Raw genomic sequence first — 27,515 nt, 5'->3', positions numbered from 1 at the left:
TCTGTGGTTGTACTTCTTTGACCATAACACACTCTTTGTTCCTCTCTCTCTCTCTCTCTCTCTTATGGGGTTTCAGCATATGTTTTATTCCTTTTGGCTCTTCCATTTCTTACCCTTTTCTCTTCTCAAACATTACATGCATTCAAACCCTTCTCTCCTCCTTAAATTTACCATAATTTGTCCGTTGAAGCATTCTTTATAAGGGTGTGTTTGTTTTTTTTTTTGTTGCAGAGAGTTCGGGGATGAGACCGGCGACGTTGAACATCTTCCCGTCGCAGCCGATGCACGTCGACCCATTACCAGCAAAAGTAAATAAATGAGAAAAATTGCATCTTTTCTCCAAGTTGATGATTAGTTATGATATTAAATGGATTAAGAAAAGAAGAAGAAGAAGAAGAAGACATTTTTTTTTTTTCTTTTTTGAATTTGGGAGTATATGAAATTTGGATTTGGTGTTGTAGGCAAACACAGCATTGGTTAACCATGGTGATTCAAAGATCAAAGCATCAGAGCCATCCAAGGAGTTGGCCAACCAACGCAGCAGTGGAGCCACTCCATCCGGACCACCCCCAACTCCAACTCCAAACCCAAACCCAAACCCAACTACAACAATAACCGAACCTCATGCCAAACCTCCAAAAGTAAACCTTTTTTTTTAAATTAAATAAAAACAAAATCACTTCTTAATTAACATTAAATTGAACCCTTTTTTCTTTGTCGCAGCGTGAGGCTAACAAGAAAGGGCTGACCTCAAGCTCAGAGCAAGAAGGACCCAAAACTCCAGACCCCAAGGTCTAAAAATCCCACCTTTTTCATTCTATACCTGTTTTTGACCTCATTCACCCTTAAAAATGCCTTCTTTTTGCTTCATTTTCAGACTCTTAGAAGGCTGGCTCAGAACCGAGAGGCCGCAAGAAAAAGCAGGCTAAGAAAAAAGGTCCTTTTTTTGCTTTCTTTCTCGTGTATTGAGAATTGTTGGAAGTGAGTCCCACCTCCACTAATTTAGGAAATGATATATTTCTCCGTTCGCATGAGCCCAAAACCCAAAGTAAAGCCACGAAAGCATAGGCTCAAAGTACACAATACCATATCATTATATAGAGTCATGATTCCTTCGATACATTTTCAGGCCTATGTTCAGCAGTTGGAGCTGAGTAGGATTAAGCTGACGCAACTGGAGCAAGAGCTACAAAGAGCAAGAACTCAGGTAATATATATATATATATATTTGGAGTTTAATTCATTATTTTGTAACTTGATGTTATTGCTGGTGCTCATTAGGGTATGCTTGTGGGTGGCGGAGCAGCCATTTTAGGAGCTGACCAAGGACTTCCCCCCGGTTTCCATAACCTCAGCTCCGGTAACAATCCCTAATTATTAGTAATTACGTACGTTCACGATGGTATGATATTATCTTACTTATAAACCTTATACTCTTGTAGATGCCGCGGTGTTCGACATTGAGTATAGGCGGTGGCAAGAGGAGCACCACCGGCTGATGTGCGAGCTCCGAGCAGCTGTGCAGGAACATTTACCGGAAAACGAGCTCCGATTGTTTGTCGACAACTGCCTTGTCCACTACGACGAGGTTTTGAACTTGAAAATGATGGTGGCTAAGTCCGACGTCTTCCACCTTGTCTCCGGCATGTGGAAGACGCCGGCGGAGAGATGCTTCTTGTGGATGGGCGATTTTAGGCCCTCTGAGCTCCTTAAGGTACCTTTTCATTATTATCTCTTTGGTTTTTCCTTCCTAATTTTCTTTCTTCACCAAAAGGAAACTAACATAATAATATCAACAATAATTATAATAATAATAATAAGTATTATTATAATAATAATAACAACATTATTATTATTTAACATGGGTATATTTTTAAAAATCTATTTCTCAGGTCGAGAAATTATTCGACATGGTTGGAACGTTGTCACCAGCAACAGTATAGTATTAGATATATTGTTGCTGGTGACACTGTTCCTACCCTGTCGAATAATTTCTCGACCATAAAACCCAAAAAAAGGGGTATAATGATGGGACGGGAAGCGACAACATTGTGTGTTTGGTTGTTTTTCTCGAAAGTGTGAAGCAACAATAAATGACGAAAGGGTATTGAAATTTTGCATAATATGTAAGGATTAGGTAATGCAATGTAGAAAGGCAATACCTTTATACTACAAATTGGTTGTGTGTGTGACATAGAAATGGATGGAAATGGCAAGAATTGCATGGCTCTCTCTCTTTGTCTCTAAGAATAAATGCTATTTTTGACCATAAAAATTAACCCCAAAAGTTTGGTGTGTGTTTGTGTAGATAGTAATGGGTGAAATAGAGCCATTAACTGAGCATCAAATATTGAACATTTGTGGATTGCAACAATCCACACAAGAGAGCGAAGAGGCATTGTCTGAAGGCCTTGAAGCCCTTAACCAATCCTTATCAGACACCATCGCCGCTGATTCATTGAGTAACCCTCCCAATATGGCTAACTACATGGGCCAGATGACCTTAGCCATCAACAAGCTCTCGACCCTCGAAGGCTTTGTACGACAGGTACCCTCTCCTATCTCTCTTCACAATAGTACGATATTGTCCACTTTGAATTGGGAAATGAGAAGTCCTATCCTTTTCCTGATCCAAAAGCAACTCTCGTTATATCCCAAAGTGTTCATGTGGTTGGTTGGTTGGCTACTGGAATCTACGAATATGTCTATCTCTGTTCTATTATTCGTTTTGTTCTTTATCTTCTTCCCGACACCTACCTTTCAAAACGTGACCCACCATACAATATCCAAAGATAAATGATTGAGCAACTAATAAATTATAAGTTTTTATAAAAGACGAATGAGATGTTAGGTTTGAGTTTTGTTTAGTAATATAATTTGTTGTTATTTGACTTTGTTTTGTTGTGATTGTAGGCAGATCATTTGAGACATCAAACCATTCATCGATTGCATCAAATGTTGACGACCCGACAAGCTGCACGATNTTTGTTGTTATTTGACTTTGTTTTGTTGTGATTGTAGGCAGATCATTTGAGACATCAAACCATTCATCGATTGCATCAAATGTTGACGACCCGACAAGCTGCACGATGTCTGCTAGCCATTGCGGAGTATTTTCATCGGCTTCGAGCTCTTAGTTCCTTGTGGTTAGCTCGACCGAGGCAGGATTGAGTCGGAAGTATACCCTTTTTTAAGTGACAAAATCTTAACTTCTTCCCTTTTAGCTCATGAAGCTCTCTCTAAGATATAGCTATAGAACATGAGATATAGATAAATAAAATAGTTGTTGATGAACCATTTTCTCTCACTAATTATAAATATACAAAGCAAATAGGTCTTTGATTCCTCAAGGATGGAAGAAAAGTCCAAAATAAAAACAACTCTAAGCAGCTTCCACACAATAATCAAAGAAATGTTGTTTTGTTTATTTTCAAAGGAGCAGTTGCTGCTGTATAATAAACTAATAAACACTTGTCTTGGACACATTTGGGAGTTGATTGGAGCAGATATATTATATTGAAGAGATTGGTAATTGATCTGGGAATATGTTAGATTTGTTCATGTTTGTAGATTTGTTCATGTTTGGTTTGGTGGGATGTATCCCGTAACGATTCCACTAGTAAATATTGTCTTTTTTGAATTTTCTTAGGTTTTTTCTTTTGGACTTCTCGTCAAAGTTGCAAATATTGTCTTTTTTGGGTTTTCCTATAAGAAGTTTACACACCTTATTTCATTCTCCTCCCCAACCGATGTGAGATCTCACAATCCACCCCCTTCGAGGCCCAACGTCTTCACTAGCACTCATTCCCTTCTTCAATCGATGTGGGACCCTCCCCCAATCTACCCCTACGAGCCCAGCGTCCTTGGTGGTACACCGCCTCATGTCCACCCCCTTCGAGGCTCTGCCTCCTCGCTGGCACATTGCCCGGTGTTTGGTTCTGATACCATTCGTAGTGGTTCAACCACACTGCTAGCAAATCTTGTCTTCTTGGACTTCCCAATTAAGAAGTCTGAAAGGAAAAATCCAAAAAAGATAATATCTGCTAGTAGTGTGCTTATATAACACTCACTCTATTACAAGAAAAATTGAGAATTGACAAACAATATGAGCAAAGTTGAACGTGTCAAATAAACCACGAGTTGGGTCTGATTCGAGTGCGATCACACCATTGTTATATAAATTACAACGAAAGATGCAGGCATTGCTTCTGAATAGAGTTGTCTAATGTTTATACCTATGAACGTGAAATTAGGAAGAGAGAAGACATCGCAGAATAGTATCATATCAGATTTACAGGTTGAATGATACAAATCCACAGAATAAGAAGAAAACAAGAAAGAAAGAAAGAAATAGGCAACCATCTTTACATGTTTGGTGCAAAGCTTTCGTGTCACAATGGCGATTCTTTCCATTCGAGTCTGTCGAGCCCATCAACAATCGCCCGACGAAACTCGTTATTGTGTAGAATGAAGGAAGATACATGACCACCAGTCACCCATCTTACTTCTGAACCAGGCCAAGCTTTCTGTAGCTCGAGCACAGAGTGTTTCGGAATGTAGCCATCGTCCTGAAACTCGAAAGTGTTCGAACTAAGCTTCAATGCGAAAAGTAGAGAACAAAATAGCAACAAACAAACCGTGTCGTAAAGCAACACGAACGCAGGCTTCAGAATACATCTCTCAGAGTTCAATCAAAATTCATTAAGAAACCAAACTTGAAACCAGAAGAATAATAGAACAGACGGCAGGCCACAAAAGCTTACAAGAGAGTGCTCCAATTCTTTAAACAAAAGGAAAGAGCTTTAACGGACACATTATAAATGTAAAAGTACTATGCGAATGAAAGAGTTTATATAACCTCATGAACATCAGACGCTATAGTAGTATACTATATAGCACAGAAAATACAAGCAACAAGATTACATATTAAGAACTAAGCATGAGTAACCGAACTCGATATATATGAATGGCATAAGACTCCATATCAGCACATTTAGAGATACAAGGAAAGCAGAACACTTGAGAAATGTATTGAATGTAGTAAAGCAGGATCAAGAACTTACAGTAGCTGCAACAAGTATGACAGCATTGGGATTTTTCGGGATCGGAAAGCGTGTGACGTCTGTGAGAGAGAGTACATTCCGCATCCGTTCTCTAACCTCCTCAAGAGTCATGGCAGACTTCTGCAATGCAAGATCCTGTCTTAATGCTTCCCAAGCAGTTCCATGCTTTAAAATTCCCTCACAGAATGCTACAACAGCAGAGTGTGGAGAAAGAAAAGGAAACGTCGCAATCGGTGTAGGGTGTAGAGATCCAACCATTGCAGCATGTACTCCTCCTAAATTTCATAAATGGGTCCAACTTAGGAATTTGTTTCATNCAACCATTGCAGCATGTACTCCTCCTAAATTTCATAAATGGGTTCAACTTAGGAATTTGTTTCTGNCTTAGGAATTTGTTTCATAAATGACTGCTTAAATGCAAACATATGTCAGATTTAAAATTTAATCTAGGCTCTCAAAGTAAGGATTTAATGCCAAAACTTCAATATGTAATGATTTAGTCCATGAAATTTAGTGAGTAGCTTCATAACCATAATGCCAAGGTATCTAGATTGAGGCATACCCATGCTAAGCCCACAAATACCCATCTTTCCAAACCCTGCCTCAGAGTCTAACCAATGTAAAAGACCGCGAGCCTCTTCAATGGTTGCTCTTCCCAACAAAAGCAAGTCACTAACACACAAGAGTTTGGCACCAGATTGCAGCATGGGTCGTCGCTGACCATAGAAAGGACTGTAGTCGAATATTTGACACGAAATTAATAACTTAAAGTTTTGCATAACATTATTAGTAACTTTAGTTTCATTTAACAGAGCAGGATAAAGCATACCTCTCAAGCACCATGGTTGCAATGTTTTCCTTCAACAATGGCCCTCCAAGACGTAGTCGCCTTTCAAATGTATGGTCTCCAGTCCCTGCAAAATAGTTGTTTGTGTAGGGTTATCATCTGACCTTTACAATAGAGAAGCACTTCATTCAGTCAATGAGATTGATATTCATTGAACAACAAACATATATACATGATCAGAAGAAAAAAGAAAAAGAGAGATTCCAAAGAAACTATAATTCTAATTTTGCGTTCGAGAGGTGGAGATTTGAACCTTCTGAAGGCCTTTTCTAGGACATATAACCAGTTAGCTATGCTTTAGTTGGTATCTTAATCAAAGAGAACCATAATGTGTCTAAAACTTTCTCACCTACAATTATTTACTAAATATGAGATCATGTTCCGTGAGTAGCAATGAGTAGCAAACTGTGAGATCCCCGTGNATGAGATCATGTTCCGTGAGTAGCAATGAGTAGCAAACTGTGACATCCCCGTGAGTTGGAGAGGGGAACGAAACATTCTTTATAAGGGTGTGTAAACCTCTCCCTAACAGATGCGTTCTAAAAACCTTGAGGGGAAGTCCGGAAGGAAAAGCCCAAAGAGGACAATATCTGCTAGCGGTAAGCTTCGGTCGTTGCACAAACATAAGCAGTAAACAAGATAAGTATTCACTAAAAACAAGATTGATATTATGTAAAGCATCACAAACAAAACATGATACCTGCCAAATGAACAACACAAGACATCTTGTGGGTTGGCACAGATTTAGGCATGAGAAAAGCAACCCTTGCATTATGACTCTCGGGAGGCAATGCAGCAAGAAGCTGTTCATCACAAGGGGTCTTGAAAACCCCTTCTCTCAAACGAGCACTCTCATTCTCCCAAACCGTTCTCCAAATGGGTCTAATCAAACTGGGAGGCAAATTCTGGCCTACCATATCTGGGAACAACTGTTTGATCATCTTTTCAAGCAAATCCAGCTTCGAACCACCCCATCCCCTCGAGAAAAACGGTGGGCTGATCTTGGTTCTGTGCACAAATGCACCATACACATGGTCCAACACATAATGAAGCATTCCAAGATTAACAGTGACCATCGTAAGAAAACCCCAATAATTAACAGCACACCACAAATACCCAGAGACCTATCTAGTTTCAATTCACAAATCAATCAATCGGATAAGCTACCTAAGATCCATGAAAACAATTCAAAGAAGAAGATCCAAACAGTCCCCCATCTAGCGATTTGGGCGTNAATCAATCAATCGGATAAGCTACCTAAGATCCATGAAAACAATGCAAAGAAGAAGATCAAAACAGTCCCTCATCAAGCGATTTGGGCGGGAAAAAATAAAAACCCCCGATCAGATCTGAAGGAGTAATTGGAATCGAATAAACTTAGAAACCCAGATCGCGAAAAAACAGAATCGAAGCTAGATTAATCAAAGAAAAGAAGAAGGAAAACAAGGGGAAAGGGGTGTGATTCATAGAACAAAACCATAAATGGAAGGGCGGAAGGTTTGAAGGAAAGAAGACGGCGTTAAAGATGAAAATAAGAAAGATAAGGNAGATCGCGAAAAAACAGAATCGAAGCTAGATTAATCAAAGAAAAGAAGAAGGAAAACAAGGGGAAAGGGGTGTGATTCATAGAACAAAACCATAAATGGAAGGGCGGAAGGTTTGAAGGAAAGAAGACGGCGTTAAAGATGAAAGTAAGAAGGATAAGANAAAAACAGAATCGAAGCTAGATTAATCAAAGAAAAGAAGAAGGAAAACAAGGGGAAAGGGGTGTGATTCATAGAACAAAACCATAAATGGAAGGGCGGAAGGTTTGAAGGAAAGAAGACGGCGTTAAAGATGAAAATAAGAAAGATAAGGTGAAGAAAACAAAAACAGCGGGCGGATTTGGGAGCCGCGAATATTTGATTACTTTATCCAAAGATTCGAACTTTAATTGACCTATCGCCGCTTCCCCGCTTTGGTTGCGCCTACAATTAAATTTCGAGAAAAATAAATCAAATTTTACTCCTCAATTTGTGGATGAAGTTGCAATCAAAATCACCAAAATTTATATTAACTAGATATTTAAAAGTAAATGATTAAAATAGAAGGAGAAATTTGAATTTCCATTTTTTTTTAANAAAGATTCGAACTTTAATTGACCTATCGCCGCTTCCCCGCTTTTGTTGCGCCTACAATTAAATTTCGAGAAAAATAAATCAAAGTTTACTCCTCAATTTGTGGATGAAGTTGAAATCAAAGTCACCAAAAATTTATATTAACTAGATATTTAAAAGTAAATGATTAAAATAGAAGGAGAAATTTGAATTTCCATTTTTTTTTTTTTTTAAAAAAAGATGTTTAATTTGTCTAAAACAAAATGGTAGGAAAATATCTTGTGGGAGCGGCTGATCGAAGGCGCCTAATGTTTCACCTACTTCTGCGAAGGTTTCTTAATTGGAACAGCTACTGTTCGAGAAGATTTGATCTTGGAGCAAACGCCTGGATGAAGCTACAGAACGAAACGAGTGGAAATTCAGAAGCAGCGTCTTCATTACAAATCCGACTNGTTTCTTAATTGGAACAGCTACTGTTCGAGAAGATTTGATCTTCGAGCAAACGCCTGGATGAAGCTACAGAACGAAACGAGTGGAAATTCAGAAGCAGCGTGTTCATTACAAATCCGACTAGGTAACATATGGATCATTGCCCTAATCTAATTCCGAAGCAATGCGTCTCAAAAAAGGGGCCGTGTGTTCGTGGCTCAACATTAATCGCAAAGTTACCGTTGCAGGTATTCTTTCCTTTAATCCCATTTCTTGAATCTTATGCCATTTTTGGGGTTTGCTTTTGTTGTTTCTTTCTTTCACGTGCTCGGGTTTTTCTTCGAATTTTAAATCTCCTCCCCTCTTCGATTTGATCCTCTGCTGCTTGCCTTCTGTTGATCTTTCGCTGTTTGATTTTGTTCTTTCTCAAGCTTTGTTCAGGGTTTTCAGATTCTTGACCTTCGTGTTTTTCCTTGCTCAATGGTAATGGGGACTCTTATTATCTTCGTTCTAGTTCTTTTTCTTTTTCCCCTTTCCTTGTTCGTTGTTAATTTTCTTTTGGGTGTGTGCATTTATAGCCATCTGCATGAACTTTGGTTTATATTTCAGTAACATAATGTGAATTCATATTGGCAGAACATGAGCTATTGCAGCTGAAATGTAAATTCTTAGTCATGGATATTTGTGATTTTAAGGCTGTTTATAACAAATGCATCGTTTATTCACCGATCGTAGCATAACTCAACTAGTTAAGACGTATAATCAAATAGTCACATATTTGAATTCCGTTTAAAGAGATTGTTGCATTGTATATTAGTTTGTTATTATAGCAAGTCTTTTACCGGCAGAGGACTTCTGAGGAAATGTAACAGTCCAAGCTTACCATTAGTAGATATTGTCTTTTTTGGGCTTTTCTTTTCGAGTTTCCCCTCAAGGTTTCTAAAACGCATCTGCTAGGATGAGATTTCCACACCGTTATAAAGCATGTTTCGTTCCCCTCTCTAACCAATGTGGGATCTCACGATCCACCCGCCTTCGAGGCAGTGTCCTCGCTAGCATTTGTTCCCCTATCCAATTGAGGTTGGATCTCACAGAAAAGGTCTTATACCTGCTAAAGATGTACTCAAAATCTGAACCTCACTAAGGCTTTCAGTTTTTGAAGCTGTGAGATTCAAGTTACACCTTCAGCTTATTGTACTGCATCATATTCTATATTACAAAAAAGAAACATGATCATTTTGTAGTATTCCTGAACAAAGGTTTTGTTTAAGTGGATATGATTTTTGGACTGTATGTTAATGTTTTTGTAGACATCGAATCCGTTTTCGTTCTTGGTTTGGTTTGGGCTCCTCTCGATCTTATTCGTAGTTAGGAAGGTGGAAGGAGTCTAAATCAATAGACATTAATGAACCATCATCGATGGACGTTGCACATGTCACACAATCAATTTGGTTTGGGCTCCTCTTGTTCATGTTAAGCATCAGAGATAAAAGAAGGGCGTTCAAATTTTTTGGTCCAAATTATGGAATGCTTTCAATTTCTGACTTGTTTCCTCTTTCTTTGTTCTGTTAATTTCTCAGGCTACACCAGCATGCCTATTGGCTCAATAAGCGTTTGCACGAGGAATGTTGTCCCTCTGAACTTCCGTGTTCGATCACAGATGGGCAGCAACATTTGTACCGTGCTGTCTCGAAGGACATCGAACTCTTGCTGTTCCTATGGCATTTCAAGACCAAAGTGTTCGGATCAAACCATCTCCACAATGTCGTCTTGTTCACCAAATACTAGCCAAAGATTTCAGGGAGGCTGTCTCAGTTATTGCTTCTCCAGACAGCCAATTGAGTTGAAGTCTTTTAAAGATTTGATTACAGATGAAGGGTTGTGTGGAAGAGGACTTGAAATTTCATTATCATCCAAAGGTATGAATATGAAACTCTCAATCCCCAATGATGTTCAAATATAACATACGATGGCCAGAAAGATGTGCATCTCATGGCTTGTTATTCAACTTCTGAACCAGTCCATGCTGAAGCAGCTTGTGAGAAAGAGGATAATGAAGAAAANGAATGTTGTCCCTCTGAACTTCCGTGTTCGATCACAGATGGGCAGCAACATTTGTACCGTGCTGTCTCGAAGGACATCGAACTCTTGCTGTTCCTATGGCGTTTCAAGACCAAAGTGTTCGGATCAAACCATCTCCACAATGTCGTCTTGTTCACCAAATACTAGCCAAAGATTTCAGGGAGGCTGTCTCAGTTATTGCTTCTCCAGACAGCCAATTGAGTTGAAGTCTTTTAAAGATTTGATTACGGATGAAGGGTTGTGTGGAAGAGGACTTGAAATTTCATTATCATGCAAAGGTATGAATATGAAACTCTCAATCCCCAATGATAATCAAATATAACATACGATGGCCAGAAAGATGTGCATCTGATGGCTTGTTATTCAACTTCTGAACCAGTTCATGCTGAAGCAGCTTGTGAGAAAGAGGATAATGAAGAAAATTCTGATTCTTCTCATGTCAAACTCTCTCATGGAAAAAAGGTTTACACTAAGTATTCTGTTATAGGTGAGCTTCGAAGCCTTCTACGTCTTCTTTTACGTTACACGGTCAAATCGACAATTGATTGTAGCAAATTGTTTGTTCTGGGCAGGAATTCCCGGAGATGGACGATGTTTGTTCCGCTCGGTCGCTCATGGTGCTTGTTTACGATCTGGGAAACCAGCTCCAAGCCAGAACCTTCAGAGAGATTTGGCAGATGAGTTACGGACTAAAGTAAGTTTTATTAGTTTGTTTTTAAGAGAATACCATGGTGACAAGAATCCATATTTCAGACCAAGTTCTTTGCAAAATTGGCCCTTTACTTATAATGATAGATCACTCATCTTTCAGGTTGCAGATGAGTTTATCAAGAGACGAGAGGAAACAGAATGGTGACTCTCTCTCTCTCTCAAAAGAATTTTAAGTTCGTGAGGATCTCTAAGATCTATTAAACACATTTTAAAGTCCAAGAACATTTTAGACACAAATTTAAAAGTTCAATGACTAAACTATCTCTACCGTATAGAACAAGATGAGGTTCTCCCATATCCATCCTGGTCTCACAATAACATCCTGCCTGTGTTGACAATAGGTTCATTGAAGGTGATTTCGATACATATGTGTCTAATATGCGAAAACCACGCGTATGGGGAGGCGAGCCCGAGCTATTCATGGCCTCTCATATTCTTCAGTAAGCGCTTCCTCTCAATACTTGTTTCTCTACTGTGGTATATGAATGAATTGCTTGTTAAGATTGAAGGCTGTGGTTGCTGCTGCAGTGCACCTATCATAGTGTACATGTACGATAAAGCTTCTGGTGGGTTGATATCCATTGCTGAATATGGCGATGAATATGGCAAACAAAATCCCATCACAGTTCTGTACCATGGCTTTGGCCATTACGATGCTTTGCAAATTCCTGCAAATCAAGGGGTCAGTATATCAAAACTTTAGTGTTCCTTAGTCAATTATTGTGAATTAATTCATCCTATTTCATTCTATAAATAAATTTCAATTTCCATTTCAATGATGGATATGAGAATCCATCATGTACATTACTGAATATCTTGTATCTGTATGTCAAAATAGGTTTAGTCCTTTCGTTTCGACCCATGTCATGAATTTGTAAGTGGCTCTAGAGTCGACCATAGTGCTCTTGGTCGACGTATATGATAAAAGGTAGGCTTGGATTAGCATAACTGTGACACTTAGCATTAAAAAAACGGTGTTCTAGGCTACTTAGACTTGCGTCGAAACTAAGCCTAAGTCGAAACAAATATCTTAGGCCGACATCATTCAAGTAGATAGACCCGAACGACACCAAAATTAGATGGACAAAAATGTAGGCATAGGGGAGGGTAGCTGTATAGTATACATAGTCTGGGAGAGTGGACAAGTTTGGCAGAGATGATATAACTCACTGTATTTTACTTATTTAGCCCTACTTCTAATTATTAACTATTTTATTTTATTTTAACCGTATATAAAAAAATTTAATTAAAAAAATAAATAAAACTTCAGTGTGGGTGGGCCCTTTACAACTGGTACTCCCTACATGTCGGCCCACTTCCTGGCCCACCACTTACCTTGACTAGTTGCCTCCCTTGGGCCCATCACCCTCTATTTCTTTCTTTTCCTTTTTTTTTTTTTGTTAATTTATGAATTAATCTATATGGTGAACTAATTTTCAAAATACTAATAAGTTGGTAAGTTTTTAGGGTTAAACATGTCAATTTCATTTAATCAAATAATATTTTTTAAGTTTCAAAAAATAATTTTGATATTACGTCATTATTTTTTAAATAATTATTAGTGAAAATAATTTATCATAGACGTTATAAGGTATATTAATCGGAAAAAATTAGTTGAGCTATTGACACCCAACAAGTAGATCTAACCCTAACCTAAAACTGGACAAAAAGTCATGATGTAGGTAGTGCAATGTAACTTAACTCCGAACATTGTTGTACGATCATTAGGCTTACGTCGAAGCTAAGCTTAGGTCTAAATAATAGTTTAGTACATGTGGTTCATCGGGATACTCAACTTTATTTATATACAAGGCTTCAACTCATACTCGTCCAATGATGAGTATGGCATAATCCAAGTAGTCACACGCCTCGTAAATTAAAAAAATTATTAAAAACTAAGAGAAAGAAATTAAAAAAGAAAAGAAAAAGATAGACGACATATCTCAGACAGCTTACTTTTATCTACTTCTACCTCAACTCCCCATATGTCACTATTTTTCACTTATTAATCATTGGTTTTTTTAATAAATAAATAAATATATAAAAGACTGGAACATGGGCCCACCCCTACTTTAGTCTACGTCTTCAGCTATGGGCCCATTGAAACTGGTCCTCCCAACATCTCGGCCCACCACTTCACACCACTTGTCGGACCTCGGGCCCAATAGCCTCTGCTCTTTTTATTTAATGTATGGTTATTTAATAATGGATTAATAAAATAAAATAAAATAAATGTTTTTGGGAAAATTTATAAAAATCATCCTCCAGTTATAAGATTATTATCTTTCAATTTTATTAATCATCCATAAATAATATAAAATGTGGGCATAAATGGAGTGGGCCCAAAAAGGAGAAGTGGGCCCATAAGGACGAAGTGGGCCCTTAGAATGGGCTAATGGGCCTAAAAACGGACGACATTTCATTATTAGTTAAAGCAGAAGTCTTTGTTCTCTGTTTGGCCGCTGCTTCCCTATCCTCACAAATACGTACCCAACCAAATTCAATTACAAATTATTATTATTATTATTATTCAAACTATTTTCTTATTTATATTTAAAAAAAAATAGAGAAAATAAAAGGTTCATTAAATTAGGATGAGAAAATTAAAAAAATATTGTTGGTAATATTATTATTTTGTTAGTTAAATTTTTTGGTGGGAGCCACTTGAAATCATGACTACAGCTCATTTGATAGTGCCATCCCATCCCACACTATCTCACATCTCTTTCAAATTCTCCATCAATATAAAATTTTCATTTTTTTTTTCAAATTCAATAAATAATTAATTAAAATATCATTTTATTTCTACGTTTTCTCTCCTTCTAATAAATTTAATAGTATTTCATAAAATAAAATTTAATATACATATATAATTTAGAAATAAATTAATTCATTAAAACGTTTCTCATTTCATTTCAAGTGAGTACTCTCAAAATGAACCTTCGACCCGTTTTCACTTATGTGGGTGATTCTATGTTGATAAAGGTTTGAGTTGTTCCGTTAAAATACTCATGAATAAGATGAACGTTTTGCTTATAATTTGAAGAGGGACTCGATCACCAAAATAAAATTAGTACCACTAGAAATTGTTATAGTTTTGAAAAAATAATTTTTAACCATAGAGGGTACTTAGTTACGTAGCAAGCCCTCACAGGTAGAAGATGACCCAAAAAGGTATGCTTTCTCATCTCTATCTCACTGTTGAGCTAATCTTAATTGTTTATACTGTTTGTAATGTTTAAGTTTTGTCTAACTATATAAACCGAAATTAGGACTATGATACTCGAGCATGGACATCTAAGCATAACATCCGAATGGTTCTCTTTCTTCCTCACTAGTTGATTGACTACTTGAAATNTCTAAGCATAACATCCGAATGGTTCTCTTTCTTCCTCACTAGTCAATCAACGTAAAATTAAAACCTTCAATGCTGGTCTCTCTATCTCTTCTACTTGAAATCAAACCCATCAAAATTACCATCCTCCCCTTATCCAGAACAAATCTCATTACAAAAATTTCATCTTGTTTGATCCATAGAAAAAATGTAATCCAAAAGTAAGTGGCTAAAAATAGAGAGAAGAAATTTGAAGATCAACTAGAAAAAGAGATGAAATTATAAAAAAAAAAAAAAAAAAAAAAAAAANAACCCAAGATTTACTTGTGTGTTGCTAGTAAATTTTACCTCATTTAGGGTAAAAATAAAAATAAAAAGATAAATAGGAAAAGTAAGTAGAGTAATATTATTATTTTAGAGAGAAAAAAAAAAGGGACAAAAAATTGTGTTTGTGGTCCATCCGGAAGTCTATATCATCAGAGGAAGAACTGTAGAGGGTAAAATCCGTAGAAACCATTTTCTCTCTGCTTTTTTTTCTCTGATCTTTGTAAACAAAACTCCGTTTTGCGTATAATTATGCACTCCAAGTTGAACGGTACCATCAAGCAACGTTGCTTTCGCCATACTTCAAATGGGTTCCAGAACTAATCTCGACTGATTATTAAGAGGAAGAAGAAAGTAGATTGGCTGCCATTGAAGATAGTTTCCTTTTCCTTCATACCCACATTCTGTTTCTCTTTCATTCCCCTCCATTTCCCCTCTGATTCATCGATTAGCTCTGTAATCCCACATTTGAGGAGCTGGGTTTTGCTCCGAATTTGGTCAAGGTGAAGGGGAATTTGTGAAGTTGTTGTTACTGTAAATGGAGATTGAAGTGGGGACTGTTGGTGGATCCAGTCCCATCGGGCGTCAGTTCAATTACACTGGACTTGAATCGCATCAATTCTGTGAAGAAATTCATGGGTTGATGACGATTCCGTCGGAAAATGCTAGCTCCTTCACGGCGCTTCTTGAACTTCCGGCAACGCAGGCTTTAGAGCTTCTCCACTCGACGGATTCCGCGGAGGTTAAGAAGGATGATTCCGTTCACCACCGTGTCAAAGACGTTCCGAAACCCTACTTCAGTGCCTTAAATTGCAATTTGACCTTCCCGACGAACTCGCCTCTAAACGAACACGACGCCAAATTCTCTGTCGTGGCTGAAGAACACTCGCCGGAGACGACGAGTTCAGTGCCGTTGAATTCGAGCGTCAGTTTGGAGAAAGTGAAGAACGAGCCCACCATTGAAACCGATTCGAACCCTAATCACTCGTATCCGAAAATCTCCGACCCGACGGTGGAGAACAACACGAATCAGAGATCGGTGAAGAGGAAGGAGCGCGAGAAAAAGGTAACCGATAATCATAAAGTCCATAAGAACAAAAACAAAGAAACCTAGGGCTTTGATTTCTACATCAATTTCCATGTCTGAATTTCAATCAATTACAATCTTTAACCAATTCAGGGCAAAGGGTCATCAAAGAAGAGCAAGAACGAGAGCCAGGAAGATGCAGAGAAGCTCCCTTACGTTCATGTCCGAGCCGGCCGTGGTCAAGCGACAGACAAACATAGCCTAGCAGAGCGAGTAATTTTGTTAATTAATCAGTACTTAAGATCTGATCATCAATTTTAGTCTGATTAACTGTGCTGAACTAACACTTTATTCCCTTTTGGTTTGAAAAGGCAAGGAGAGAGAAAATCAATGCTCGGATGAAGCTACTTCAAGAACTGGTCCCTGGATGCAATAAGGTCAGTAGTCTTCGTAGTTATGCAGTCTTTATCATAATTAAATGTTCTTTGATTCAATCTGTGGAGCTTTATTATGATTTCTCTCTAATTGTCTGCCAAAAAGTGGAATTATGGTTCTTGGATTATGAACTTTAATAACGGTTCTTGTCATTGTCACCTTTTCTGTAATAAAGTGGTTGCTTTTGAGCCAAGGGAAGTGCCCAGTAGGTCTTTTTCTTCATCTTTCCTTTCTTACCTTCTCTCGACCATCTCTCGAGAATCTGAATTCTGCCCACGTGAGCTTAGTTCAATGGTAACTGACATATACTCTCGATCAAAAGGTCAAATATTCGAATTCCCAAATGGGAAGATGGAGTTAGATGTTATTTGTTTATCATGTATTCTACTCGTACGATGCTCGCTTAATATGTCTTATAATCAATATGTCTTATATTCATAGAGATTGCTTGAAATCTCAGCAATTTTCACTTTGATTGGCTGAGAAATTTAGTTCCAAAGGAATGCAAGCTGGACTTACCTTGAAGGAGTTGGGGGAATCAGAAGGGGTCCCATATGCTTGTTGGGTTGTTGATACTCATTTGAGGGTCCATGCTATTTTCCATCTATTTTAAGTTAGGCATCCATCATAAACTGGATGCAAATATGGGATGACAGAACAGCAACTTCCTCACCTAACTTCTCGAGGACGTGGAAAACGTGAGCGTTTTTAGAAAAAGATATGCATCCCAGAGTTGTGAATAGCCACGATAGAGTGAGTCGAAGAATTACGAGACGTTTTGAAATAAACAGATTGAGACTGACCCCGACTCGTTTGTAATGTACCGTGTAGTTTAATGAACATTATAGTCTTATGAAGATTCAGTAGTCGAGAGAGGAAGATTAGATGTCGTCGTTAAGCACTGAACTGTTCTTTTTCTATTCATATCAAATGTAATGAAGTAGTCTGCAAGTTAGAAACTGAGTTCTTTATTTATTTTCTTCCTTCCTCTGTGTCTCTGTAGATCTCAGGTACAGCTCTAGTGTTGGATGAAATCATCAACCATGTACAATCGCTGCAGCGTCAAGTGGAGGTCAGAATCTTACTTAAACGTTTTGAGATTCGTTCTGGACTGATACGTATATGATACGACTGGGTAGATAGAAATGTATAAGCTCGACAAGAATACGTATATGTACCTTGTTTTATGTATGTCAGCTCCTGGAGTTGTTCTTTTTGGTGGCTCTATCGATGATTGTTCGGACTAGCTTGCGTGTTCCTCGATTCAAAATAGGAAAGAGAGAGAGAGAGAGCCAATATGCATCATTTTCAGTAGTTATTTTCTTTTTATATATCAACCAACTTGTGTTGAACTTGCTGTGTTGCAGTTCTTGTCAATGAGGCTTGCAGCAGTTAACCCCAGAGTTGATTTCAACATTGATAGCATATTGGCTGCAGAAGTAAGTATATCAGCGCATCTGCTTCTTTTTCTTTGTCAACTTTCTGTGAACGAGATTTAACGTCGTGTTATCGTTTACTGAAATCTCAGAACGAACCCGTACACGAAAGCAACCTTCCAACCATGATTACGCCATTGATGTGGTCAGAAATCTCCCCAAGTGGAAGCAGACAACAATATCAACAGCAATGGCATTTTGATGCAGCAGTAGTTAACCAGCTAGCCGGGGCGAGGGACGAGCATAACCTTCATACTTTCAGCACTCCTGAAAACTCTCTTTTAAGTTACGACTCTTCAGCAAATTCAGGTATACAACTCTTACTCTATGATCTATGACCTTATTCTGTAATACTCTAAAATGACCAATTTAAACATAGTTCAACTGATCAACTATGTATGAAACAGCATCTGTACGCTCAAAATCAGTTGAAGATGGAGGCGTGAAGGCAGCATTATATTTTAGTTGTAGGTAGCAGCCGTGTATATAGCGAAATATATTAATAGTGATAGGAGTAAGCAGAGAAGTAGAGTATCTGCCTCCACATTCAACTGGGTGTTCAAGGCGAAGAAGACGACAAAGAAGACGACGAAGAAGACGAAGCCGAGAGGAATTTGATTTGGTATCTAAATTTTTAATGTGTATACTAATTTGGAGGCTGCTTTGATTGAAGCCATTACTGAAGACTGTCAGACTAAAATTGTACTGATTGTGATTGCTACTCTTTCTCCGATCTTTGTTCTTCCCGATATTCATATGAAGAACACACAACTTGATGATATCAAAACCGAACGCCATGGATTCAACTAAGAATTTCTTCAGTGATCTTAATGAAATCTAACGTAATCCATTATCCGCCCACCAAGTAATGGACCGGAGAGCTTTTCTTTAAAAGAAGAATTCTAATAAAATAACAATATAACTAAAAGGGAAAGGAAAAATCAGAATCAAGAGATGAAGATGAATCAACATCCAATGGCAATTCTTTTCTTTTTCTTCTCTCTCATCATCCATTCACACTGCGTTGTTCCCTCAATCAGACTTCCCGGCGGATCAACCTCCTTCTCCGTCACCGACTTCGGAGCCATCGGCGATGGAGTCCACTACGACACTGCAGCGATTCAGTCCGCTATTAACAGCTGCCCCTCGCCGGTCCGCTGCTACGTTATATTTCCGCCGGGTACCTACCTGACCGCGACGATATGGCTTCAATCCGGCGTCGTATTGGACATCCAACCTGGCGCCACCGTGCTGGCCGGAACGAGGATGGAGGACTATCCCATGGATTCGTCGAGGTGGTATGCGGTGGTGGCGGAGAACGCGAGCGATGTCGAGATCAGCGGCGGAGGCGTGGTGGATGGGCAGGGGCTGAAATTCGTGGAGAAGTTCGATAAGAGGAAGAACGTGATGGTGAGTTGGAACAAGACCGGGGCGTGCTATGGCGATGAGTGCAGGCCGGATCTGATTGGGTTCATCGGGTCGAAGAATGTTAGGGTTTCGAATGTTAGTTTGAATCAGCCTGCTCACTGGTGGTGCGTGCGACACTCTCCCTCCCTCTCTCTTACATAATTACTGCATTTCTCTAAGTGAAATTTGATGCAGCTTGCACCTGGTTCGATGTGAGAACACAATCATCGAAGATGTTTCAATTTATGGAGATTTCGATACACCAAACAACGACGGGATTGATATTGAAGACTCCAATAATACCTTCATTACAAGGTGCAGAATCGACACCGGAGATGATGCAATCTGCCCCAAAACATCTAATGGCCCTGTCTTCAATTTAACTGCCACTAACTGCTGGATTAGAACCAAATCTTCTGCCATCAAGCTGGGTAGCGCCAGTTGGTTCAATTTCACCCGAATGCTCTTCGACAACATCACCATTGTCGATTCTCATCGAGGTCTGGGGTTCCAGCTGCGCGATGGAGGTCAGTTTTTCATTCCCTTCTTAGTTGTGATGCTCAAACTTTAGTCTTTTTGGAGCCATTATATATAACAGTTTTCTGCTTTTTAGAACAAGATTTCAACTTTTTAGAAGTGGGGTTAGAGCAAAATACAGAAATTCAGACAAATGAAACCTATTTTTATATTACCAACTTGAAGATAATTCGATTAGTTTAGACATTTTCTCAACCAAAAGGTCGAAATGGTTTGAATTTCCACTCCTTTCCTATCCCATTAAGAAATTCTGTCTTCATATTCTCCTGTAGGAAGTGCAAATGACATTACATTCTCAAACATGAACGTAAGTACAAGATATTATGATCCTTCATGGTGGGGAAGAGCTGAGCCAATTTACGTTACGACTTGCCCTAGAGATCCAGGCTCGAAGGAGGGTTCAATCTCAAACATAAACTTCATAAACATCACAGCAACCTCCGAAAACGGGGTTTTCTTGTCGGGATCGAAATCCGGAGTTCTGAGTAATCTGAGATTCAACAACGTGAAGTTGACCTACAAAAGATGGACAAAATATGGTGGTGGTATAGCAGACTACAGACCGGGTTGCCAAGGCTTTGTTAAACATGGGATGGCAGGTATGATTATGGAGCACATTGAAGGATTGAGTTTCGAAAATGTTGATATGAAATGGTCTGATGATGATGATGGATCATTACAGTGGAACAATCCTTTGGATTTCAGACCATCAACTGTGAGTAACATCTCTTTCTTGAACTTTCATTCAGGTTATTTAAGAGAATGAAAGCTTGTGATTTATTTGAATCCTGAAAGTGTTATCTTCGTTTCTTTCTGTAAGAATGTGTATAGAATAATTGTACTCTGCATTTAAGAGGTTGCTATATAGTGGGGTTTGTTGAAGACTTTGATTATTTGAATTCTTCATTTGTTGCAAATGGTTAAGAACAACCATCATGGAAACCATTGTCTCAACATTTCTAAAGTCATTCAGCAGCACAGAGCTAAAACGTTTGTACAGAATCTAACAATTGATCAAGCAATTTACCAATCATAGATGAGAGACTTACTTCCTCTTCCTCTTGGATTTTTTGGACGACTTTCGGCTCTCTAGCTTCTTCTGGGCAGCCTCGAATTCTTCCTCAGTCGGTTCTGACAAATCGCCTCCCCCATATCTAGAAACCAAAGACGAGAACATGGAATCGAATCGATCTTTCCTCTCATTCCTTCTCTGAGATATTATTGCATAGAGATCTGTTTCCGACTCTTTATTGGATCTGTCAACAAATCCAAGCATTCAGTAAGCTCTTCGGTCCAAGATGACGAGATTTGACTGATATAAAAGTCGAAGTACCATCATCGAAGTCATAGAAAGTGATAAAACACAGTGAAAAGCTTACTTCACCCTCTTCCTCACAGGGCTGGTAGGTTGCTTTGTTTCGGATATTTTCCATGCCCATTTCTCGTAGGCCTTCGTTACCTTCAGTTCCCCTAACGCAAGGAAGAAAGGATAACATTAGCATCATCACGTCGAAGGGGGTTGCAAAGAAATGTACTAGAAGTATCAACAAAACAAATCCTAGGATGAGGTAGCCATAGCAACCCTAGAGCAGCAATATAAGAGAAGGTTAGGTGACATAGCCATCAATATAAAAGCAAGATGAATGCTAACCATTAGCTATAGCCTCATCCAAAATATCCTTGAATCTGTGCGAATCAAGCTTGGGATCCGAACAAAGCATAGAACAGAACATCCTGTGAAAGAAGAAACTTAAGAATGCAGCTTGGCAAGTGCACATAAAAACAGGACAGTTATGAGACACTCTCATTACCTGTTCATATTCCCCTTGAATTTCTTAAACAAATCAATCAAATCCTTCTTCTCTGATTCAGATCCTCGGTAATTTGCTTCAAATTCATCTATGTCAGCTTCAGTGACCTACAATTAACCATACATAGTTACAAACTAATTCCATTGATATTATAAAGGTATTGATCTTTCTACTTGGTGAAAGTGAAACCTTTTTGTACATCGTTCTGAAAAACTCGTGAAGATTCCGAACAACGTCCCCTGCAAGGTCCTGATGTGAAAAGAATCCAGAAAGACATCAGATTGCAATTCTTTAACACTAAGTCTAATAGTAAGTTGAATACTCAATTGTACGTTCCAAAGTGTCCTGTAAATGAACCAATACGATGCGTACTTATGCATCGATCTACTATTCAAGTCCTCATGCGATATCAGTAGACTACAAATGTCTAAAAGTATAAGTTAGGTGAGTACTTACAGCATCATCAATGCAGCCTGTTTGATCATAAACTGCACGCTTCTCCTCATCCCCAAGAATGGACACAACCTTTTGCAGCTGCTGAAATTTCTCTTTGGCTTCCTGAAGGGATGAAAGTAACAAGTAAACAACTACATATAACTTCAAACAAATGATTACAAAATAGAACAAAAATCAATTTAAAAACACAGAACTAAAATTTGCAGATGTAAAATTAGCATTCATCACCTCATCTCCAGGGTTTTTGTCAGGGTGAAGGCGAAGCGCCAACTTATAGTATGCCTTCTTGATTTCCTGCTGAGAAGCTGTCCTCTCCACTCCAAGAACCTACAACCATTATTATATACCAAATTTAGGAAGTGAAGGAACCACACACTATAGGGATGCAGTTAATTCATACATTCCTTTCATCGGAACAATAAAACAATTCAGAACAATAAAACAATCTGTAACAGCCCAAGCCTACCACTAGCAGATATTGTCCGCTTTAACCCATTACGTATCGTCGTCAGTCTCACGGTTTTAAAACGACACCCTTATAAGTAATGCTTCGTTCTACTCTCCAACTGATGTGGGATCTCACACGATTGCAACTCATTATCAAAATCCCGGTGTTCTAACAACTATCAGTTAAGTGACAAAAGAGAAGGCTAAAAGTTGTGTAAGATATAGTCTTAATTCATATGGCTAAAAGAAATCTGGGATCCTCTCCTGTTTCATTGATATGGGCAGCTGAATTTCTTCACTCCTACGGAACCAGAGAGCTAACAAGGTATTGCAGAACAAGATTTGAAGAAAAAACGCAGAAAAAGAACAAACGCCATCAATTGATCGGATTAGCTCTGTTCTTGTCTCAAAATCGGCGAATTCCCACCAAATGTAAAGAAACGCTAGAAATTGGAGTATTAACAACGATTTCCACCTCATAAAATTGAAGGATTCAAAACTAACAACACAAGCAAAAGCTACACATCATAAGACAAGAACATCCACCATAAGCCGTAAATAATGAAGCACGAAAACGCCACTCGACTCCATTTTTAGGGCAAAAGAATGTCGAGATAAAATGGTGTGTCAATCCACAAATCATCCATAACATAAAAGACACACGCCGTACCTCGTAGAGGCTGTTCTGAGTGGCGTAAGATTCACTCGGAGTTTCAACTTGCTCTTCCTCCTCTTCTTCCATAGGAACCCTAGATTTCTTCTTCTTCGCCATAGAAATTCGAGGAGAGGGTCCAAGTGAAAACAAGAATCGCAGAGCCTGAGTAGTATATGATCCGATCCGATCCGATCCGATGAAGAACACAATGGGTGTTTGCAAGATCGAGTTTTTTTATTTTCAGTCGCCGAAAGTTTCTTGTTTGCTGATTTTAGCCTTCTCCATTTCCCGCGCGACGATCTTTACAAGTGGCGTACCGTTAACAGAATTGTACTTTTGATATTAACCGCTCATTTCGATTGAATGGCTCCTGATTATCTGATCTTAATTAAATTTTGCAATAACATGAGAAGTCTTGCGAAATGAGAGTATTTTGTATGTAGATCTAAATATGAATAAATGAGAATCAAATGTTAATTCATTCTCTTGACGAGATTTTTCAGACTAGAAAGTAAATCGAGATTGAAGCTACGGAGCTAAATCATAATCTATAATAAAGTGATAGGAACGATATTGAATTCGAAAGGTAATTACTTGTATACTTACCAAGAGAGAATCAATTTAAACATTATTGAACAGAAGTCCAAAAGAATTCTTTGATCGAGGTCTTCATTCTTTTGTGCGATCTCCATGTATAATCTGTTATGTAACATACTTAAAAATGGGATCTTTAGTTCCCATTAGCTATCCACGTTCAGCACATCTGGTATTCATTTGGTAAACACCTTGATCTCGAGCTATTGGAGATTATTTCGCCCGTATACACCTCAACTTGTTTCAACCTCCAAGTGAATGAGAACGCTAATAGATTCAACAGGTTCAGAAAAATTCCGAAGTTGGAAACCTCATGATGTGTCGTAAGATTTCAGTTTTGATGTCTTGCTACAGCCACCGCGATGTTCGACATTAGGAATTAAATATTGATCTTGAACTGTTCTTCCCCTTCTTTGGATCATAGGCTACTTCAGTTCATGTATTCTAGACTGCAACAAAGTTGCAATCTTAATAGTAGCAGAGAAGAGACGAGTCATTGCTATTTCTAACATGGAAGCTTTTACCAATAATCTCCACAAGAACATGTTCCCCCAACTATATTATGGAACCGGTTTTTGTCCCTTAGGATTACCGTTCTTGCATAAAGCTTCGACACAAATTTGGCAAAACTATGGCAATCGACGCAAACTCGGAGGTTTTTTATGACTCGGATCGTTGCTCCTTCAGGGGCAGCAATCAACCAAAATGCCATAGCTAGCTTTTCACTGTGGCCTAGAAGTACCTTCTCTTTCTGTTCTTCATCCACATCATACAACACACAACTCAAGTTGGGAACATAACCCTCTTCCTTGAATTTAATGGCTAATTCTTTCACCTTCCTCGCCACCTCCTCCCTTCTTGGATGAGTGTGATCACTTGCATGGAAAGTATGAACAATCTGATCAAGCTCTACCCAACTGCGACCTGGCTCCTTTATCACAGCTTTCTCTTGCATCAGGTCCCTTATATTCCTCATATCTTCCCATTTTCCTGCAGAAGCATACAAATTTGAGAGAATAACATAGTTACCAGCATTTTCAGGCTCTATTTCTAGAAGCTTCTGACCCACAATTATGCCGATGTCGACGTTCGAGTGGACTCGACACGAACCTAACAGTGATCCCCAAATAGCAGCCGTTGGCACATAAGGCATCTTTCTTATAAAATCAAAAGCCTCTTCTATTCTGCCAACACGTCCAAGTAAATCAACAACACAACCATAATGCTCAATATCTGGTTCAATCCCATCCTTTCCATCAGCCATGTTGTAAAATATTTCAAGCCCCTTATGTTCTAGTTGTCCATGACTACAACCAGATAAAACAGCCAAATACGTGATGCTGTCAGGTTTAACTTTATTTTCTTCTCTCATCAATTTAAAAAGTTCGAGTACCTCTCGCCCCATGCCATGTTTACTATATCCAACGAGCATCGCATTCCACGATATGCAAGTTCTCTCAGACATGTGATCGAAAATCCTCCTAGCGTAGCAGACGTTCCCGCATTTTGAGTACATATCGATTAGAGAATTCAGGAGAACCACATTCAAAGACTGTCCAGACCGAAGGACATGGTTGTGGACCTGCTTGCCATGATTTAGCGCAGCAAGTCCGGATAGAGCAGTTAAGACACTAGCATAAGTTACATAATTTGAATGCATTCCTTCACTTTGGAGCTGACGGAATAGCTTCAATGCCTCTACATCAAGACCCATTTGAGCATAGCCAGAGATGATAGCAGTACACACAACGACATCTCGTTCGGGCAAGCTTTGGAAAACTCCATGAGCTTCATGGATTCTCCCAGATTTTGCATACATATCAAGAAGTGAACTTCCAACAAACATGTGGGACTCATAGTTTCTTTTAATGACAATGGAATGAATTTGTCTACCAATTTCAAATCCCAAACTACCTATGCAAGAAGTAAGTATGGTAGCAAAAGTGAACTCGTTTGGTTCTGTACCTGAAAAAATGACCTTTTTTATCATTAACATATTAAATGTGATTCGAGACAATAGGGTAAGTTAATCAATATGCAATTCTTTAATTTCTAAGATTCATCCCAATAATATTCCTAATCTGTCATTAAAATTCTAGAAGAGGGAGTTCAATCTTTCTGGGGCCCCTCGAGTAACAGAGTATCTGTAGAAACTCTCTTAATCCATAAAACAAAAAGTACAAAAAGCCAACTCTAAAGAAAGGAAACCAGATTATACATCTCACAAATAGAACGGGAAAAAGAAATGAGTACCTGATCTTAACATTGCCACAAAGAGATTCAAGGCTTGAGAGGCAAACCCTCTCTGCGAATAAGCCGAAATCATCGCGGTCCAAGAAACCACATTTCTCAGGGGCATTTCATCGAACACTTCCCGTGCATCACCCAAACACTCGCACTTATTGTACAACACAATCAGCCTCGTCCTGAGATAAACCGGAGGCAAATAACAAGTTTTGATCATGTGGGCATGAACTCTTTGGCCTTCTCTAATAGCCCTTTGGCTAACGCATTGGTTCAAGATGGTATCGTAACCTTCGAACTTCATTTCAGAGCCAAAAATGGCCATTTGCAGCAATGCTTCATTCAATTGGGCATTGGAACACAGTGTTTTCAAGTTGGGTGATGGAGAAATAGATATTTGGCGGGAGAATGTGCAGATGGGAGAGAGTAATAGATCTTTGACATGAAAGTACAAACAGAAGCTCCTCCGCAGCATATTCAAGTTCCTTAAACTCAAAGAAGAATATATATATATATATATATATATTTTAGTCTTGTTCTTAATTTATTTGGAAACCCTTCTAAATTTCTTAATTTCTTATACAAGGATGTCGTAGAAATTACCGACCTACGCAATGTTATGATATTATCTATCAAAATATATTTAATTAAAAATTGTTAGGAGTTAAAATTGAGATCCAATTGTTATATTTAGAGTTAATGATAGGAATATAATTAAGATAATTATGGAAGAAATTTGAGGAATAAATATATAATTGAAGAATTTTTTTGTTGTTAAATAATGAACCAAAACCCTTTAACAAGTTTCTCTGTTTCCATGTTACATAATCTCCCTTCATTGCTCCCCAAGGGCCCTCCTATTGATTCCTCATTCCCTCGCTCAACCTTTTACAAGTAGTATGCAAACAAGGATGCAACAGAAGCGCCAATGAAGGCTCCAACAGCAGGCACAGCAGCAGCAGCCGCATCAGAGGAGGGGCCAGGGGCCAGAGCTGGGGCTTCAGCGGAGGCCACAACGGCGGTGACGGTGGCAGCAGCGAAGAGGAGGGCGCAGGTAAGCTTGTTGATGGCCATGGCGATGAGGGGTAGATAAAAAGAGGGAAAGAAAAGGGTATGTTATTGAAAGAGAAAGAATTGCAGAGAAAGAGAGACCCGCCTGGAAAAGCAGATGGGATCTTCTTTGGTTTGCAAGATGAATGCTTGAGATCTGAGCAGGTCTGAGGAAAATGGGAGATGGGGGAACTGTTTTATACTTGCTTGTTTGCTCATATTTTTAGGCTAAAATGGTTGGAGAAAAAAGTGGATAGATTTTGGTGGTGGCTATTCATTTGTTTCTTGCATGCCATAAAAATAGCCTATAATTGCTTATTGCCAAATATTATAGCAATTTATTTATTTTTTCTTTCCAAATTTATTAGAATCTCTAGTTCAAACCCACTGTTAATGGGAAAAGTTTCCACATGAATGCTTTTTTCCCTCTTTAATGATCTCATAATCCACCTGGATCTTTCTAACTCGACATGTGATCTCATAATCCACCTGGATCTTTCTAACTCTTATACAATTTTACTCTTATACAA

The 27,515-nt window shown here is 38.6% G+C and overlaps 7 protein-coding genes across 12 annotated transcripts in view; 4 read left to right on the top strand and 3 right to left on the bottom strand.

Moving 5' to 3' along the window:
• Positions 1-3,350, top strand: part of LOC111800644 (bZIP transcription factor TGA10-like) — a 4,057-nt gene extending 707 nt beyond the window's left edge. Inside the window, exons 3-11 of the mRNA XM_023684432.1 lie at positions 232-308; positions 462-641; positions 724-792; positions 878-937; positions 1,130-1,207; positions 1,282-1,360; positions 1,443-1,714; positions 2,309-2,548; positions 3,022-3,350. Of these exons, the coding sequence (XP_023540200.1) occupies positions 232-308; positions 462-641; positions 724-792; positions 878-937; positions 1,130-1,207; positions 1,282-1,360; positions 1,443-1,714; positions 2,309-2,548; positions 3,022-3,171 (1,205 nt within the window). The 3' untranslated portion in view covers positions 3,172-3,350. The remainder of the gene's footprint in view (positions 1-231; positions 309-461; positions 642-723; positions 793-877; positions 938-1,129; positions 1,208-1,281; positions 1,361-1,442; positions 1,715-2,308; positions 2,549-3,021) is intronic.
• Positions 3,351-4,106: 756 nt separating this feature from the next.
• On the bottom strand, positions 4,107-7,140 carry LOC111799620 (protein ABHD18). Its single transcript, XM_023683034.1, has 5 exons — positions 6,611-7,140; positions 5,893-5,977; positions 5,626-5,795; positions 5,064-5,338; positions 4,107-4,568 (listed from the first exon to the last, which is right to left on the bottom strand). The coding sequence occupies exons 1-5, from the start codon at positions 6,984-6,986 to the stop codon at positions 4,392-4,394; spliced, it is 1,083 nt and encodes a 360-aa protein (XP_023538802.1). The 5' UTR covers positions 6,987-7,140; the 3' UTR covers positions 4,107-4,391.
• Positions 7,141-8,467: 1,327 nt separating this feature from the next.
• LOC111799621 (OTU domain-containing protein At3g57810-like) lies at positions 8,468-12,082 on the top strand. 6 transcript variants are annotated; one of them, XM_023683036.1, is made up of 8 exons: positions 8,468-8,683; positions 10,016-10,095; positions 10,537-10,795; positions 10,897-11,004; positions 11,090-11,211; positions 11,329-11,369; positions 11,570-11,668; positions 11,757-12,082. In XM_023683036.1, the coding sequence occupies exons 1-8, from the start codon at positions 8,620-8,622 to the stop codon at positions 11,929-11,931; spliced, it is 948 nt and encodes a 315-aa protein (XP_023538804.1). In that variant the 5' UTR covers positions 8,468-8,619; the 3' UTR covers positions 11,932-12,082. The 6 variants fall into 6 exon arrangements, with proteins under 6 accessions (XP_023538804.1, XP_023538803.1, XP_023538808.1 ...); XM_023683038.1 differs by lacking the exon at positions 10,537-10,795 and adding an exon at positions 8,877-8,918 and having other exon boundaries at positions 8,623-8,683; positions 10,016-10,354; XM_023683039.1 differs by lacking the exon at positions 10,537-10,795 and adding an exon at positions 8,867-8,918 and having other exon boundaries at positions 8,623-8,683; positions 10,016-10,354.
• Positions 12,083-15,051: 2,969 nt separating this feature from the next.
• On the top strand, positions 15,052-18,514 carry LOC111799619 (transcription factor bHLH48-like). Its single transcript, XM_023683033.1, has 7 exons — positions 15,052-15,952; positions 16,067-16,186; positions 16,285-16,350; positions 17,352-17,420; positions 17,716-17,787; positions 17,877-18,093; positions 18,192-18,514. The coding sequence occupies exons 1-7, from the start codon at positions 15,425-15,427 to the stop codon at positions 18,257-18,259; spliced, it is 1,140 nt and encodes a 379-aa protein (XP_023538801.1). The 5' UTR covers positions 15,052-15,424; the 3' UTR covers positions 18,260-18,514.
• A 99-nt stretch (positions 18,515-18,613) lies between these two features.
• LOC111799618 (exo-poly-alpha-D-galacturonosidase) lies at positions 18,614-20,610 on the top strand. Its single transcript, XM_023683032.1, has 3 exons — positions 18,614-19,316; positions 19,387-19,718; positions 20,001-20,610. The coding sequence occupies exons 1-3, from the start codon at positions 18,739-18,741 to the stop codon at positions 20,492-20,494; spliced, it is 1,404 nt and encodes a 467-aa protein (XP_023538800.1). The 5' UTR covers positions 18,614-18,738; the 3' UTR covers positions 20,495-20,610.
• An 11-nt stretch (positions 20,611-20,621) lies between these two features.
• Positions 20,622-23,293, bottom strand: LOC111799623 (chaperone protein dnaJ 6-like). Its single transcript, XM_023683042.1, has 8 exons — positions 23,113-23,293; positions 22,224-22,322; positions 21,996-22,097; positions 21,729-21,788; positions 21,540-21,646; positions 21,380-21,462; positions 21,108-21,198; positions 20,622-20,984 (listed from the first exon to the last, which is right to left on the bottom strand). Exons 1-8 carry the CDS (start codon positions 23,212-23,214, stop codon positions 20,774-20,776), a joined length of 855 nt encoding a protein of 284 aa, XP_023538810.1. The 5' UTR covers positions 23,215-23,293; the 3' UTR covers positions 20,622-20,773.
• An 893-nt stretch (positions 23,294-24,186) lies between these two features.
• Positions 24,187-26,410, bottom strand: LOC111799617 (putative pentatricopeptide repeat-containing protein At3g13770, mitochondrial). The gene is made up of 2 exons (XM_023683031.1): positions 25,945-26,410; positions 24,187-25,656 (listed from the first exon to the last, which is right to left on the bottom strand). Exons 1-2 carry the CDS (start codon positions 26,408-26,410, stop codon positions 24,212-24,214), a joined length of 1,911 nt encoding a protein of 636 aa, XP_023538799.1. The 3' UTR covers positions 24,187-24,211.
• Between the last annotated feature and the right edge of the window lie 1,105 nt (positions 26,411-27,515).

The sequence above is a fragment of the Cucurbita pepo genome, chromosome LG08, assembly GCF_002806865.2.
Source record: "Cucurbita pepo subsp. pepo cultivar mu-cu-16 chromosome LG08, ASM280686v2, whole genome shotgun sequence".
In the NCBI taxonomy this organism is placed as follows: Eukaryota; Viridiplantae; Streptophyta; class Magnoliopsida; order Cucurbitales; family Cucurbitaceae; genus Cucurbita; species Cucurbita pepo.
The sequence above is the reverse complement of the archived record's forward strand: the minus strand, read 5'-3'. Positions and strand labels throughout refer to the sequence as shown.

Coding starts and splice junctions, on each gene's coding strand:
- LOC111799620 (XM_023683034.1), bottom strand. CDS start 6,986: ATGGTCACTGTTAATCTTGGAATGCTTCATTATGTGTTGGACCATGTG. Junction 5,796..5,892: donor GCAACCATGGTGCTTGAGAG/GTATGCTTTATC, acceptor ATTCGACTACAG/TCCTTTCTATGGTCAGCGAC. Junction 5,339..5,625: donor TATTTGTGGGCTTAGCATGG/GTATGCCTCAAT, acceptor TATGAAATTTAG/GAGGAGTACATGCTGCAATG.
- LOC111799621 (XM_023683036.1), top strand. CDS start 8,620: ATGCGTCTCAAAAAAGGGGCCGTGTGTTCGTGGCTCAACATTAATCGC. Junction 11,005..11,089: donor CACTAAGTATTCTGTTATAG/GTGAGCTTCGAA, acceptor TGTTCTGGGCAG/GAATTCCCGGAGATGGACGA. Junction 11,370..11,569: donor AGACGAGAGGAAACAGAATG/GTGACTCTCTCT, acceptor TGTTGACAATAG/GTTCATTGAAGGTGATTTCG.
- LOC111799619 (XM_023683033.1), top strand. CDS start 15,425: ATGGAGATTGAAGTGGGGACTGTTGGTGGATCCAGTCCCATCGGGCGT. Junction 16,351..17,351: donor TGGTCCCTGGATGCAATAAG/GTCAGTAGTCTT, acceptor GTGTCTCTGTAG/ATCTCAGGTACAGCTCTAGT. Junction 17,788..17,876: donor ATAGCATATTGGCTGCAGAA/GTAAGTATATCA, acceptor CTGAAATCTCAG/AACGAACCCGTACACGAAAG.
- LOC111799618 (XM_023683032.1), top strand. CDS start 18,739: ATGAAGATGAATCAACATCCAATGGCAATTCTTTTCTTTTTCTTCTCT. Junction 19,317..19,386: donor AATCAGCCTGCTCACTGGTG/GTGCGTGCGACA, acceptor AATTTGATGCAG/CTTGCACCTGGTTCGATGTG. Junction 19,719..20,000: donor GTTCCAGCTGCGCGATGGAG/GTCAGTTTTTCA, acceptor ATTCTCCTGTAG/GAAGTGCAAATGACATTACA.
- LOC111799623 (XM_023683042.1), bottom strand. CDS start 23,214: ATGGCGAAGAAGAAGAAATCTAGGGTTCCTATGGAAGAAGAGGAGGAA. Junction 22,098..22,223: donor ACAAAAACCCTGGAGATGAG/GTGATGAATGCT, acceptor TCATCCCTTCAG/GAAGCCAAAGAGAAATTTCA. Junction 21,647..21,728: donor TCAGAACGATGTACAAAAAG/GTTTCACTTTCA, acceptor GGTTAATTGTAG/GTCACTGAAGCTGACATAGA.
- LOC111799617 (XM_023683031.1), bottom strand. CDS start 26,410: ATGCTGCGGAGGAGCTTCTGTTTGTACTTTCATGTCAAAGATCTATTA. Junction 25,657..25,944: donor TGTGGCAATGTTAAGATCAG/GTACTCATTTCT, acceptor TCATTTTTTCAG/GTACAGAACCAAACGAGTTC.